This window comes from Phaenicophaeus curvirostris, chromosome 19 (genome assembly GCF_032191515.1).
Source record: "Phaenicophaeus curvirostris isolate KB17595 chromosome 19, BPBGC_Pcur_1.0, whole genome shotgun sequence".
Lineage (NCBI taxonomy): Eukaryota > Metazoa > Chordata > Aves > Cuculiformes > Cuculidae > Phaenicophaeus > Phaenicophaeus curvirostris.
The window spans coordinates 13803977-13818208 of NC_091410.1; the positions used below are offsets into that span (position 1 = coordinate 13803977).

The 14232-nt window shown below is 47.5% G+C and overlaps 1 protein-coding gene across 1 annotated transcript; it reads left to right on the forward strand.

The window, feature by feature from the left end:
- Positions 1–4644: 4644 nt before the first annotated feature.
- Positions 4645–8889, forward strand: TOB1 (transducer of ERBB2, 1). Its single transcript, XM_069872693.1, has 2 exons — positions 4645–4813; positions 6953–8889. Exon 2 carries the CDS (start codon positions 7090–7092, stop codon positions 8065–8067), a length of 978 nt encoding a protein of 325 aa, XP_069728794.1. The 5' UTR covers positions 4645–4813; positions 6953–7089; the 3' UTR covers positions 8068–8889.
- Positions 8890–14232: the final 5343 nt, after the last annotated feature.

Genomic DNA, 14232 nt, shown 5'->3' on the forward strand with positions numbered 1-14232 from the left:
CTTAACCGGGCACGGAAAGCTGCATGCAGCACCCCTGCCAGCCAGCTGCTCTTCACCGGAGGCAACCGTTCGTCCCTTCAGGTCATGAGAGATGAGCCTGGGGTCCTCTTCGAAGATGACTTGGCTGGGACACTGCCCCACGAACTTCTCTGTTCTTCGTTACCCTTTATTGCATCACAACATCACATACAAGCTCATTTCATGGTTCTCATCTAAAAAATCTTTGTGGTCAGAGAGCGCTCCTGAGGCTGGGCAGCATCTGATGTGTGCAAACACTCTCTGTAATGTGCTTTTATGGAAAAATCACCGCTGGAGCTGGTGAAGTGAAATGCAAGAGAATCTACACCACATTTCAAAATCACCATTAAGATACACGCTGGAGAGCAGCCAGGCTGGGTTGCTTACACGGATAGATGATGGGGAAAAGGAACACGCGCTCAAATCAGCAAATGGATAAAGCTGGGCTAGAGAGGGATGAGCGCAGTGGGAAAAGCTCTCCATTTGTTTCAAAATCAAAGCCTGGGCTCCCATGCTAAAAGGAGAATTGTGTTCCTAAATAGGAAAATGTTCAAAAAGAGACTGTGCTATATTCAGGAATGTTTGTTACAAAGCTTTGTGTCCACTGTCAGGATAAATCTTACATATGCTGTAAGGAGCAACAACATTCGTTTAGCAGAGAAGATGAAAAGGACAAAGCTGGGTGGTGGAAATCCTTTCCACTGCTCTTAAATTCTTGTCCATGTTGACACAGATTACTAAAAATTTTCTTAGACATTTTTAACTCGTCTAAACAAGATCAATAAGCTGTATTCTGGGTTTAGACACTGTATTGATCAACATATAATGCGGGTTTATATTTTAGAAGAGCACTACCAATTATTTAGCAACCAAATTTAGATTGCTTTAGTAGAAAAATGAAGGTCCCTTTGCAGAGACTGTATGGCCTCTGAAAGGTCTTGTAGAGACGCAGGTCTTTAATAACGCTGAGATCTTGGCTCTGCAGAGACCCAGGCTGCAGAAATCCTACTTCACCTGTAGGCAATAGCTGGGTGGCATCGCAGAATGCGGCCACGAACAAGGGACGAGATCAAACACCTTCTCATTTAATAAAGACTAAGAAAGTCTTACTCCTAATCTCACTCCTGCCTCCCTCCCACTGTCCAAAAGACTCGATTTGCTCTGCTGGGAGAAAAATTGTCAAGGTGTGTCTTATGAGAAGATGTGGTTTTTCTTTTTTCTTTTAAAGTTAATCTTCCAGTTGAATAGAATTGGCAACATGAGTAAAACTTCGCTGCTGGAGTTGTTATTCTGTATTGATTGCATTTTTAAAGATTTTTCTAGCATGGAAAGGCAGACGTTTTGTTATCGCTGCGTATTAATCAAAAGAACTGAAAAATACAGCAGGCTCTATGCTGACCTCTTTGTGGATCAAAAGGCCAGTTGAGGTTTTAACAATACAAGCAATCCTGGCGTAGGCTCCATTTTAAAGTGCTAATAATTTCACATTACTGCAGCCTGGCCACCCACTTCTGATGTGTTACATGTGGACAACAATGATTAGTGCTGTTTAGAAGTCAGGTTTTTCTTTTCAAACGAGGACAAATTGAAACTTCCACTGGGCCACTAAAAGCAGGCTGGATTCTTGCTGACCTGCAGAGTTTACTCCTGGGGCAATCGCCCGTCTTTAACATTTAACACTGGATTTGTTCAATCGCAGGTGATTTTAGCATTGCCTGCATTAGAAGCTCCCTTTACACAAGCCACAGAAAAGAACATCACCATTTTCACAGCTTTAAAGCTGCCTCGATTATAAATGTATTAGCTCTGTATATTTAATTCAGCTCCTAACGGTTCTCATGTACTGTTAAAGCCACTTAAAAGGAAACCTCTGCTTTTACAACCTTTTCTTTTTTTTTTTTTTGGCAACTCAGCAGCAGAATTACTGGGTTTGTAAGGCTCCTGACAAAATCTCACCTGAAAACATCGAGCCGTGCTGAGCCGCTCCTGACGCGGCCGCTGTTGGTGCGCCCAGCTGCTCTCGGACCGGGGAGGCTTCCGAGTTCTAATTTAAGAAAACCAAACAACTTTTCACCTCATCCATTTTGGCTGTAGTTTCACATCACTAAGCTGCATGGTAAAAGTTACGGCAACTTGTTGCAAACAAGAAAACCCCAGGCTCTCATTGGCATTCCCGGCCGCGCTACAGCAATTCCCAGCCGTCTCCCAGCTGCCAATGCTTAGAATCTTGCACTCCCTGCTTTATTTTCCACTTGGGGTGCACAGTGGTGACCCAATTTTTTGTTGAAATCCTTTATGGTTAAAAATGAATGAAAAATAGGGGAGGAATCAGAACTATTTGGAGTCTGAATCACGATTTCCAGGTTGTTTGCAATATTGCAATCCTGGCAGCATCAATGCCGATCCCTCTGAACAAAACCTGTGTGTTTTACAATGAATTAAGCCTTCTAGCAGAGACTTTCAGCTGTGGAAAAATCCCAAACACCAACCTTGCTGCCCTCGTTTTCATAACATTTTGGTTTCCAGGCTCCTGCCTCCCCCGCAGCCCCGTACGCTCAGCTCCAAAGGGTTAACCCCCTGGCATTTCTTCCGACTGGCATTTCCAAATCTCTCCTGGGGCCCATGCTGCGTTTATGCCAAAACGCTTTATTATTGTACAAACACAGAGTGGGAGGAGGAGGAGGGGAAAAATAAACCCTGCAGTTTGTCCTCCACATCCTGGTGGCTGGAAGGGAACCCCAACCTTAACACCTGCAAGTGGGGTCCAGAGAATGAGGGAACAGCTTGGATTGGAAGGGGCCACAGTTGTCACCCAGGCCAAGCCCCTGTGCTGAGCAGGGACATCTCCAACTAGATCAGGTTGCTCAGAGCCCCATCCAACCCGACCCGGAATGTTTCCAGGGTTGGGGCAACTGCCACGTCTCTGGGCAACCTGTTCCACTGCCTCTGCATGAAAAAATTCTTCCTAATATCTAATCTAAACTTCTCCTCTTCCAGTTTAAAACCACTACCCCTTGTCCTGTTGCTACAGACCCTGCCAAAAAGTTTTTCCTGATCTTTCTTATCAGCTCCCTTTAAGCACTGAAAGGCTGCAGTGAGGTCTTCTTGGAGCGCCTCTTCTCTGGGCTGAACCCAAACTCTCACAGCCTCTCTTCAAAGGGGACGTGCTCCAAGCCTTTGATCAGCTTTGCTGTCTCTTCTGCTCCAACAGCTCCATGTCCTTCGTGTGCTGAGGACTCCAGAGCTGGACACAGGTGAGGTGTCACCAGAGAGGAGCAGAGGGGCAGAACCCCCTCCCTTGTCCCACTGGTCCCTCTGCTTGGGATGCAGCCCAGGACTGTCTGGGCTGCCAGGGCGCCTTACTGGCTCACATTGAGCTTCTCATCCACCAGCATCTCCAGATCCTTCTGCTCTCAAGCTCTTCATCTCCCAGCCTGTAGCTGTACCAGGGGTTACCCAGCTCCCAGCACAGGACCTCACACTTCGCCTTGTTGAGCATCATGCCTGGTCCAGTGGGAGGTGTCCTTGACTATGGCAGCGGGATTGGAACTGGATGGGCTTTGCAGTCCCCTCCAACCCAAACCACCCCATGTTTCTATTAGGATAAGAATCAATAGGGTGGTTTGGTTTGGAAGGGACCGTGAAGGTCTTCCCGTCCAACCCCCCTGCAAAAGCAGGGGCACCTTCAACCACATCAGGGTGCTCAGAGCTCCATCCAGCCTGGCTTTTAATCTTTCCGGGGCTGAGGCTCAAGGGGCCAAAACACACATGGTGCCTCAACACCGAGCTTGGGTTCTCACACCGCCCCCCCCCCCACCCCGTTAAATGGTTTGTCCCAGCATGAGGTGGGGAGCGGGTACCCGTTCAATGGTTTGCCCCAGAATGGGGGGGGGCAGTGGGTACCTGATAAATGGTTTGCCCCATTGTGGGGGGGGAAGTGGGTACCGAGCGACCAATCAGGCGGCTCCCCGGGCGGGCAGGCAGCCAATCGGGCAGCGCTGCTACCTAGAGAGGGGGTACAATATAGACGCTGGTGGGGGGAAAAGCGGGGCGAGGACCCCCTAGGGCTTCCTATCCCCCCCCCGCCCCGGCACTGGCTGGGGAGGCCGCAGCGCTGCGGGGCGCGAGGGCAGGTTTGACGTGAGCAGTGACGTCACGGCGTTGCGAGGCGAGGAGCTGACGTTGGCAGCGGCCCCGCCATGCTGGGGTGCGGGGAGGGGCGGGGCTTGGCGGGGCGGTGGGCGGGGCCAGGCGGAAGCTGGAGAGGGGGAGGTGGGCGTGGCTAAAGCAGCGGTGGGCGTGGCCAACACTGTCGGTTCATCCTGGTGGGCGTGGTTAATCCGTCAGACAGCCAATAGGAGCTGGCGGTGGGCGTGGCCAAGCAGCAACAGCCAGTGAGAGGGAGGTGCTGGTGGGCGTGGCCTGCCGGTGGGCGTGGCGAGGGAGGCCATATATAGGGGCGCGCGGGGCGGCGGGGCAGAAGCAGAAGCAGCGCGGTGGCGGCGGCGGAGCGCGCCGGCCGAGGGGGTGTGAGCAGCGCAGCCCTCCCCCCCCTTTCCCTCCCCCCCTTTTTTTTTTTTTTTTTATTTCTTCTTTCCAACCCTCCCCCCTCCCTCTCTTTTTCTTTCTTTTTTTTTTTCCTTCTTCGTTTTTTTTTAATTCTCTTTCCCCTCCCATCCTCGCTCAAGGGAGCGGGGGGGCCTCTCGGAGATGGGGTGCTGAGGCGAGCCCCCCCCCTACAACCTCCCCCTCGGCATCGTTTGCACTAACAACCCCCCCTTTCCCCAACCCCCGGGTGAGTACGGAGTGGGGGGCGGCGACCGTGGGGCTGGGCGGGTGCGACTGAGGGCCTGGGGGGGGGCGACTGAGGGCCTGAGGGGGCGACTGAGGGGGAGGGGCGGCGGGGGCGAAGGACTTGAGGGGTGACTGAGGGATCCCGGCTTCTTTGAGGCACTGTAGGGGCGGGGGGGGCTGGGGGGAGGCTGCCAGCGAGGCCAGGGGCTCCGGGGCTGGGAGGGTCCCTGGCCTCGCTGGCAGCCTCCCCCCAGCCCCCCCGCCCCTACTTGCGGGCCCCCCCCCCCGCCTTCCTCTTAATTTTCTCTACTGGACTCAGAAATGGCTCTTCCTCCTCCTCCTCCTCCTCTGCAGCCGAGGCTCTCAGGGCTGTGAGCAGAAATCTAATGAGACCCGACTGGTGCTTATGTAACCGCGCGGCCGGGGGGCTCCTGCCCCGGATCCCCGGCGGCACCGGCCCCTCGAGCATAAAATCACCTTAAAAATAGGTTTGAAGCCATCAGGCTGGTTCTTTCCATCGGCTGCCGGTGCCACGGGTCGGTTTGGGGGGCTGGTGTCTTTCCTAAAGGGCGTGGAGGAAGGGAAACCAACCAGCTGGATGAATAAATGGTGTTTAAATGCCTCCCTCAACCGCCCAATCAGCTTTTTTTTGCTGTACTGATTGTGTCCCTTTTGTAAATATCTTCTGTTTGCCCTTGATCTTTTCCTTATCCCCACCCAGTGCTGATCTAGCAAACGTTTAAAGGTCGCCTTATCGTGCGAGCTTTCAAACTGTTCCCTTACCATGTTGGGGAGAACATGAGAGGCTTGGAAACAGGGTTGCGGGCTTTAAAAGGAGATTTTTTTTTTTCTTTGGAGCCAGAAATAAAAAAGCATTGTATTTACGTTGTTAAAGGATTTTGATATTGACTTTGAGTTCTCTAGTGACAGCTGCGCGAAATTTTATTCCTGGTGATGCAGTGCAGAAAAGCACAATTCACTGAAATTCTCATCGAGCGTTTAACTTGAGCCTAAAATTATTGTTTTATTTCACTGGAACTTTTTGAACAAAGGGCTCTCCTGTGGACGAGTACCTTTACGCTAAGGTACTGCAGGATTTTCATTAGCGGTGCGTGTGCTAATGCTTGGTTCTGGTCCCTTCTTTAACTTTAGGTGGCTAATTTCTCTTTTGTCCTTTGTGAAGGAGTGGCAACCATATTTTATATTAAATATAAAATGGAGTCACGGAGAAGGAGACAAGCGATCATTTTTGAGGCTAACGAAAGCCCTGTTGGCTCGCTTAACTTTTTGAAATCTGGGCTGTAGACAACGCAGTGTATTAATTTAGTATAATTTAATGTATTACATCTGAGAGTATAGAATAATTTGTAGAAAGGGGAGATGCAGTAATTAATTTCTTGTAATAATTTCACTGTCATTGCCACCCTTATGACAGAAGATACTTGCATCTATTTCGTATGCCTTGACTGCATTATCAGTTTAGCTGTTCCGTGGAAGAATTGCCGTGTACGTACAGCGGACATTTTCTCTTCAGTTACCATAATTTTGCCAGCGCCCAGTTTATGCAGATGATTTGCTTGGACTTAAAATAAATGTTGCATAATTTTAGTCATTTGTGTGAAATGGTATCTAGCAACTGCTAACATTTTGATGATTCTGCGACTTACAGTGCTACCAATGTATTTGCAAACTTTAAAATTATGTGTGACCCTTGGACTAAGACCCCCTCAAGCTAAACTAATTGTGCGGTGCTAAATTTTGCAGCTGAGTACTACAAATCATCCGAATACGGGTTGGTAATTGAACCCTTGACAGGCCTGGCAGTGCTGTGATGTCTTAAAAATTATCCTCTCTGCTTTGTGAATAACTGAACAGCGAGCTCATGTGATTCTGAAAAGCCAGAGCTGTAGATGTAAACACATGCCGAGTGCATCTCCCGCAGTATTGTTTTTAAGCCATCCTGAGCAGTAACTGACATCCTCACCTTCTGCAGGCATGGGCATAAATAGTTCAATGCATGGGTTTTTGACTGAAAAAGTAACCTATTTTGTGCAGAAAGTGAAGCTAAAGGAATAGGCCTGGGAGCTTGATCTTCACGCTTTCCTTATTTGGATGTGTTTGCTTTTGTTTTTTCTTAAAGGAACAAGAGCGCTCAAGGTGAAGGATAATAATCAACTAGAATCAGCACTTTGAATGAAATTCTGTTTCCCTGTGGCATCTTGAACGCTTTCTTCTTCGGGTTTTGAAACAGACTTTTAACGTTGTGGCATAGCAGCTATGCAGCTTGAAATCCAAGTAGCACTCAATTTTATTATTTCATATTTGTACAATAAGCTTCCCAGACGACGTGTCAACATTTTTGGTGAAGAGCTTGAAAGACTTCTCAAGAAGAAGTATGAAGGGCACTGGTATCCGGAAAAGCCATACAAAGGATCAGGGTTTAGATGTATCCATATAGGGGAGAAGGTGGACCCAGTCATAGAACAAGCATCCAAAGAGAGCGGTTTGGACATTGATGATGTGCGTGGCAACTTGCCTCAGGATCTTAGCGTTTGGATCGACCCATTTGAGGTTTCATACCAAATCGGTGAAAAGGGACCAGTGAAAGTGCTTTATGTGGATGATAATGAAAATGGATGTGAGTTGGATAAGGAGATCAAGAACAGCTTTAACCCAGAGGCCCAGGTGTTCATGCCAATTAGCGACCCAGCATCGTCAGTGTCTAGTTCTCCTTCTCCTCCCTTTGGCCACTCTGCTGCTGTGAGCCCGACTTTCATGCCCCGCTCCACTCAACCTTTAACCTTCACCACTGCCACATTTGCTGCCACCAAGTTTGGCTCGACCAAAATGAAGAATAGCGGCCGTGGCAACAAGGTCGCCCGCACCTCTCCCACCAACCTCGGCCTGAATGTCAATGACCTGTTGAAGCAGAAAGCCCTCTCGTCCTCCATGCACTCTCTCTACGGGCTTGGCTTAGGCAGTCAGCAGCAGCAGCAGCAACAGCAGAAGTCTTCTGCCCTTTCTCCTAACGCGAAGGAGTTCATTTTCCCCAACATGCAGGGTCAAGGCAGTACCGGTAGCATCTTTCCTGGTGACAGCCCCCTTAACCTCAGCCCTCTCCAGTACAGCAATGCCTTTGACATGTTCACAGCCTACGGCGGTCTAAACGAGAAGTCGTTCGTGGATGGCTTGAATTTTAGTTTAAACAACATGCAGTATTCTAACCAGCAATTCCAGCCGGTCATGGCTAACTAAAAATAAACCGAAATACAAGTAAATACTATCGTACACGTTAAAATGCACGTACCCAAGGGTGTATCTTTTTTTCCACCTCTTGAGATTTTTTTTAAGGCTTGTAGTATGAATACGTTCAGGCTTGGTTAGATAAATATGACATGCATCATTTTTTCATTTGCCAACCAAGCACAAAATTATTTTATACTGACTGTACATTACAAAACTATACTCTCAGAATATGGCCTCTTGCAGTATTTAAGATATAGCGAGGACGCGGCTGATTTTTTTCATGTGTGTGTATATATATGTACACAAACATATATGTATATATATATTAAAAAAATTGGCACTAATAGGTGGGTTTATTGGTCTTTTTCTAATTGTATAATTTAATTTAGTACAAAGTTTGTAAAATATCAGAGTATATATATTGTTTCTACAACATGGTATTGCATTTATATCTTTTTACTACAGTGATCTGTGACAGCTGCAGCAGCTTCATGTTGTATTTTTTTTACTGAAATTGTAAGATATCCATCTTAAAGACATCAATTCTAAAAAAAAAATAAAAAGTTGTGTACAGAATATTCCTTAGTGGTGGAATTAAAATGTACGAAATATTTGCTTTTTTCAAAAGAAACACAAATTGTATTTTCTGTTAAAAGTTTAAAGATTTTTGCTATATATTATGGAAGAAAATGTAATCGTAAATATTAATTTTGTACCTACATTGTGCAATACTTGAAAAAAGGTATAAAAGTATTTTGAGTCAGTGTCTTACATGTTAAGAGGGACTGAAATAGTTTATATTAAGTTTGTATTAAAATTCTTTAAAATTAATGGGCTGCTGTGGTCTGTTTTTACTGCTCTGCTGGAGATGAGAGGCCGCGTTGGTTGTGTTTGTGCTAACGATGCACAAAGCCTGACTCAGTGCGTCGCAGAGACGAGGGACGGGGCTGCTGGACCCGCGCTGCCGCTGACAGAGCCCAGCCCGCTCCAGTCCTCACCTACAATTATTTGAGCAAACTTTCACTTGCTTTCCTTAACCGGAGACAGAAGGTAATTGTGTTTTGTTTGTTTGTTTTCTTTTGCGAGTGAAGGCTGTAAGCGATGTGCTTGTTGAATTGCTGTGCGCTGTCTCTAGAAGGGACTCGGTGATTCAATGCAGTTTGCTTTCCGTGTCACCAGAAGGGGTTTGAACGGTTCTCCCTCGAGGTCCTGGACCGACGCATCAGCGTTCTGTGTCTATGTCAGGGATTAATAGCTCAGAAACCAGACTGAATTGAAGTGCTGATGTACAGTTTGCTAACCTCGCTGGAAGCGTTCATTTTATATGCTCTATTAAAGGGAGGAATGTAATGCAGCTACCATGTGACATTCGAAGGGGTTTATTTTAGTGGATTTTACCGGTTTTAACTTAATGGATTCTCAAATCATGAATGTGAGTGGGAGGAGAAAGAATTGAGGCTGACAAAACAACACAGCTTTTCCAGAGCTGTTTTGGAGTTACGTCCCTTACTCTTTTCAGTCTGTTGGGCAAATGAATTTCCTTGCTAATGAACATTGTCAAGGGGAAGAGAAACTTGGTTTTTTGATACATTAATCTAACAAATGTCTCCTTAGTTTCCATGGCAGTTCTGGTTGTGCAAAGAGAAGAAGGTCTATGCCAAGTGAATGGTCTTTTGGCTCATGATCATTAATTGTGAGTTACAGAGGGAGTTTGAGATTAAAATGATCTGGATTTTGGTATTCTGAAATAGAATTTGAGACTGGAGGTGAGTCTTTTCCTGCTGGATGCACTTGGTTGTAAATCCCGGGCACGTGTGCACCTTCAGAGTTTGCTGGGAGCGGCTCAGCGCTGGAAGGAAGAGGGTGTTTCCAGCAGTGCTGCGAGGGCTTCACTCGGACAGGGGCTGAGGAAACGGACGGGGTGGAGGTGGGAGGTGGACAATGGTTTCCATTTCTAATGCCATGACAACCGATTCAAACGCAGTAAAGGAGAGAGTGGTTTTTTTTACACGTTCATCTATCTGTACTTAACTGCCTCCTTTTTATGGAGTTTGCCATCTGGCTTAGCTTTCCGCTAACAGCACATCAGTGGACAGAACCACACTTAAAAACGTTTCATTTGGTATGTAATTTTAAGTGGTTGATTCCTGATTTTGCTTTAAAAAAGAATTAGAAAAAAAATAAAAGAAAATATTGGCTCAATCGCCGGACAGTGGAGAATGTGAGGTTTGTGCATTATTTCTATTTGAATTCAAAGCTTACTGCAATTTTACTATTTACAGTACGATAACAATACCTAAACTGCCTGGAAGATTGAGCAGCTCGGACGGTGGAGACTCTACTATGTGTTCTGGGATATTTCTGTTCCTGTGACCTACACTGAGATCGTTTGTCCTAAAGGCCACCGAGCTTATCCTCTCCACGTGCAGATTTGTTCCTGCCGCTGCATCCAGCTCTGCACGGAAGGGCAGTGGTGTGCAGCAAGGAGGAAGCTCTGGAAACAGGGTTGATTTTTGCAGCACCTTTTATTATAAAGATGTTACTAAGAAGGGTTTGTCCTCCCTGGGTTGTGCCTGGTGCTTGGCAAGGGGAGACAGCCTGGACAGAGCTGCCAGATTTCTCAATGCAAATGTGAAGGGTTTTAATGTTTTCTCTTACTCCTTACAGAAATCAAAGAGGTGTGCTTTCTGTGCAGTCTACTTCACCCGTTTATTTATCTTTTGCTAAAGTTTGGTGCTGAATTTGTTAGCTCAAACATTTCCATTGCGACATTCTGTTCCAGCTGGGTGCCAGGTCAGTCCCTGGTTTCATTTGCACGCACCCGGTGTTCCGCTCTCTAGCCGGGCTGTCAGGTGAGTGCGTTTGGGACATAAAAAGGAGAGGAAGGGGAAAAGGGACCATTGGCTCAGTTGTGCAAGTTCTTTTGTGTTTTCTTTTGGGAACGTGCAATTTAATTCCTTAAAATTGCCAGTGTAGGTTAAACCTTGGAGGACGTCTTGAATTTACAGTGAAGAAAAGGATAAAACCTAAGTGTGTGTGTGTGTGCCCCCTCTGTTGCTCCAGGCACCCTGTCTCATGTTTCCATCTGCAAGGTTCATGCAGTCGGCAGCTCTTGAAAATCGTAATAATCCGAGCTGTGTGGAATGGAGTCGAGAGGCGCCTTGGCCTCAGGGTTGAGAGGGGCCGGCGGACAGACCAGAGACCTTGCTCTTGATGAGGAGGCCAGTAGCAATCGCTAAAATTAAACTGATCTGATTGTTTCTGCAAAGCAGAGCCAGCTCCCGGGTGGAGTTCACAATCCATAGCGCTTCGCTGCTGCATCCCGTGCTGCAGATGGGAATCCGGACGGCAGGGGCTGGCCTGGCACTGGAGTCCTGGTGAGTACAAGTTTCGTATTTCTTTTAACTTCAACTAAGCTATCATAATTGATACAAACTGAGGACTGGGCGTGAACCACAGAGACACCCATCCCTCCTGCACAATGTGGAATTAGAAAGCTGTTAAACCTGGCTTGCACCATCTCTGACTGCGGAGATCCATGGGGGATCATCGCCCAGGTACGGCACGGCCCCCTGCCCCCTGTGCCCCCGCTGTATTGCAGCTGAGAAGAGCCTGTCAGTGGCAAACAGCCTGACTGCCTCTCTGGAATAGCAAGTAGCCAAACAACTAGTTGTTAAATCAGCTCTTTGGCCCGGCACGGGATCCAACCAGAGTCCATTTACTGATCCGACGCCCCAGACTGTTCCATTAACGGTTCAGGAGTAAATACCTCAGAGTTTGTGTTGGGGCTTCTGGAGCAGACGAAGAAAACCGGTGGTTCAGCACTCTTTTTTATATCATCAGCAAGTTGATTTAAATTGAGTGTACAGAGTTGGCTGCATTCCTCTCGTGAGCTGCATAAAAAGTTTGCTAAATCGAAGTGCCAGAGCTGTAAAATCCTGCTGAAGGGATGGTTTCCAAAGATCAGCACCAGGAGTGGTTAAACTGTTACCAAGGCGGCACGCGCGTGACTTTTGTCCCCTTGGCTTTATTTTAGCGATGGTAGTAAGGAGTTTTGCCTTACAGAAAGGAAAAAGCATTAAGCCTTGGGAACATAAACCACGTTCTCTTTGGCACAGCGAGTTCTCTACCTCACAGACAAAATATGATCAGTGTGTGGAACGAAGAGCAGGTGTAAAATATTTTTAGCAAAACCTTGGCATACAGCACCAATCCCTCAGCCTCATCCTTTATTCCGTCAGCTTTTGTGTGTTAGATCAGTCTGTGGCACCGACGGCGCTTCTGGTGGGACCTGCAGTTTCCATTTGGTGATTAAGTAAATGCTTCACAGGCCTGAAATTAGGGACCCTTTCCTCCTCGGAGAGCGGAGACACCATTAAACAGCCTGGCAGCTCCGTGCCCTCACGGAGCTCGTTGTGCTGCATTCCCTTTCCCCCTTAGCTCCGAGATTACCCACGGCATAAACCAAACAAGGACTCTGGGAATGTAGAACCTTAGTTACTGTTTGGTGCCCCTGCGAGCTTCTTTGGGAAGGTTGCATCAGCAGGACTGGATAATGCAGTTAGAAACAGCCCCAGCAACCCACCTTTTTGCCTTGGCAGAAGATATTCACTCCCTGCTACACTCATAACCGGTTCCTTTGTCTTTTCTGCCTCTCCCACAGCATCCTCCAAAGGACTGCCTCGTGCATTGCTCCCTTTGTTCGCTGCCTCTCGCTCCTCGCTCTGCTGCGCCAGGTTTTCGCGCTGCTCTCTTTTCACCAGACTCCACTTCTCTCTGATCTCATCTCTTTGATTCCTCGATGCCAGGAGCCGCTGTGCCATGGGAGACCTCGGCACACGAGGCTCAGGCCACCGACAGGCCCCCTCTCCCTCCACCTTGCAGGCTAAGGCTAACCTGACTTCACGTTCTCTCTGCTCAAGGTGTAAACAACTACTGAATGTCAGGATGTGGGTAAGGACCATGTGAGACCTCACAGCCTCACAAACCTGGGTGGATCTGCAGCTTGGGCAGCCTCTTCCAGTAATGCAAATGACAGAATGGGAGGTGGTGGGTCAGTGAAGAACTTGGTATAATAGGTGATAACTTGGCAGCCCGCACTCCAGATCCAGCTCTAGGCAAGTCGCTGCCCTTTTCCGTGTTGATTTCCTCCTCTGTCTCCATTGAAATTCACTGTTAGCAAGTGTCAGACATTAGCTGGCTACTGCTCTTTCTGTGCTGTCAACAAGGAGCTTCATCCAGGTCTGTTTGCCACAGGAACATCTTCTGAGCCTGACCTGCCATCCCCACCTTTTGTTGCCTTCAGTCTCGTGGCCTTCGAGTCTCCTCCGATGTACAGTTCACTTAACCTAATGAGTGTTAGATGACCTTTACGTTTGGAAATAAGGCATGCAGATAAAAGTAAAGCCCTTGATTCTCATGGTCCATGGTATGTAGAGTCTGATTCATCGGCTCTTGGAGCAGAAGGCCTCCGGAGCAGTAAAATCTCACATACAGACCGTTGTGGTTCTCTACAAGAATTCCTGTGGGCGTTTCTATAGATATGGAAGGATATATTTCTCCAGCACAAATCATGTGAAAATTTTACACCAGCCTACTCGCTGAGGCTGCTGCTGGTCAAAATTAGACTTGCAGACAGCTTTTACAAACTGAAACAAATTCCCCTTTGATTTTCTTTAGACCATAGAAGTAAGCACCTCATGTGCCTGCACAGAGACGGGGCTGCTAGGCTCTGCCACCAGCTCTGAACTGTCTGCCCAGGCCTCAGCAGATGGTTTCAGCCTCGTCAAGAGTCCTTTCGATGGTTTTAAGCCCGTACTTTAAGCCTTTAACTCCCTGCTGAGCCTCAGATGTTGCAGATAACTGCCACAGATTTTTGAAGCCAGCGAGTTCTCAAGTTCTCACCTGCCTGTGTTTCTCAGGGTTGGTCCAGTAAGCGCAGCACCTCTGTTTGCACTTTAGTGGGAAGACTGCAAAATTCCCAAATCCCACGGAAAATGTTAACAGTTGGGGTAGTTACTTGCTCTGCAGATACTTGTGAACCTCATCTTCTACATCATTGACTGCCTTGAGCCATAGATTGTATTTAACTTGAGAACAATTGCTATTTCGTTTTTAAGTAACATGTAATGATCTCCATCTCTGCCTCCTAGGCTGGTGGTGCCATCCTTACAG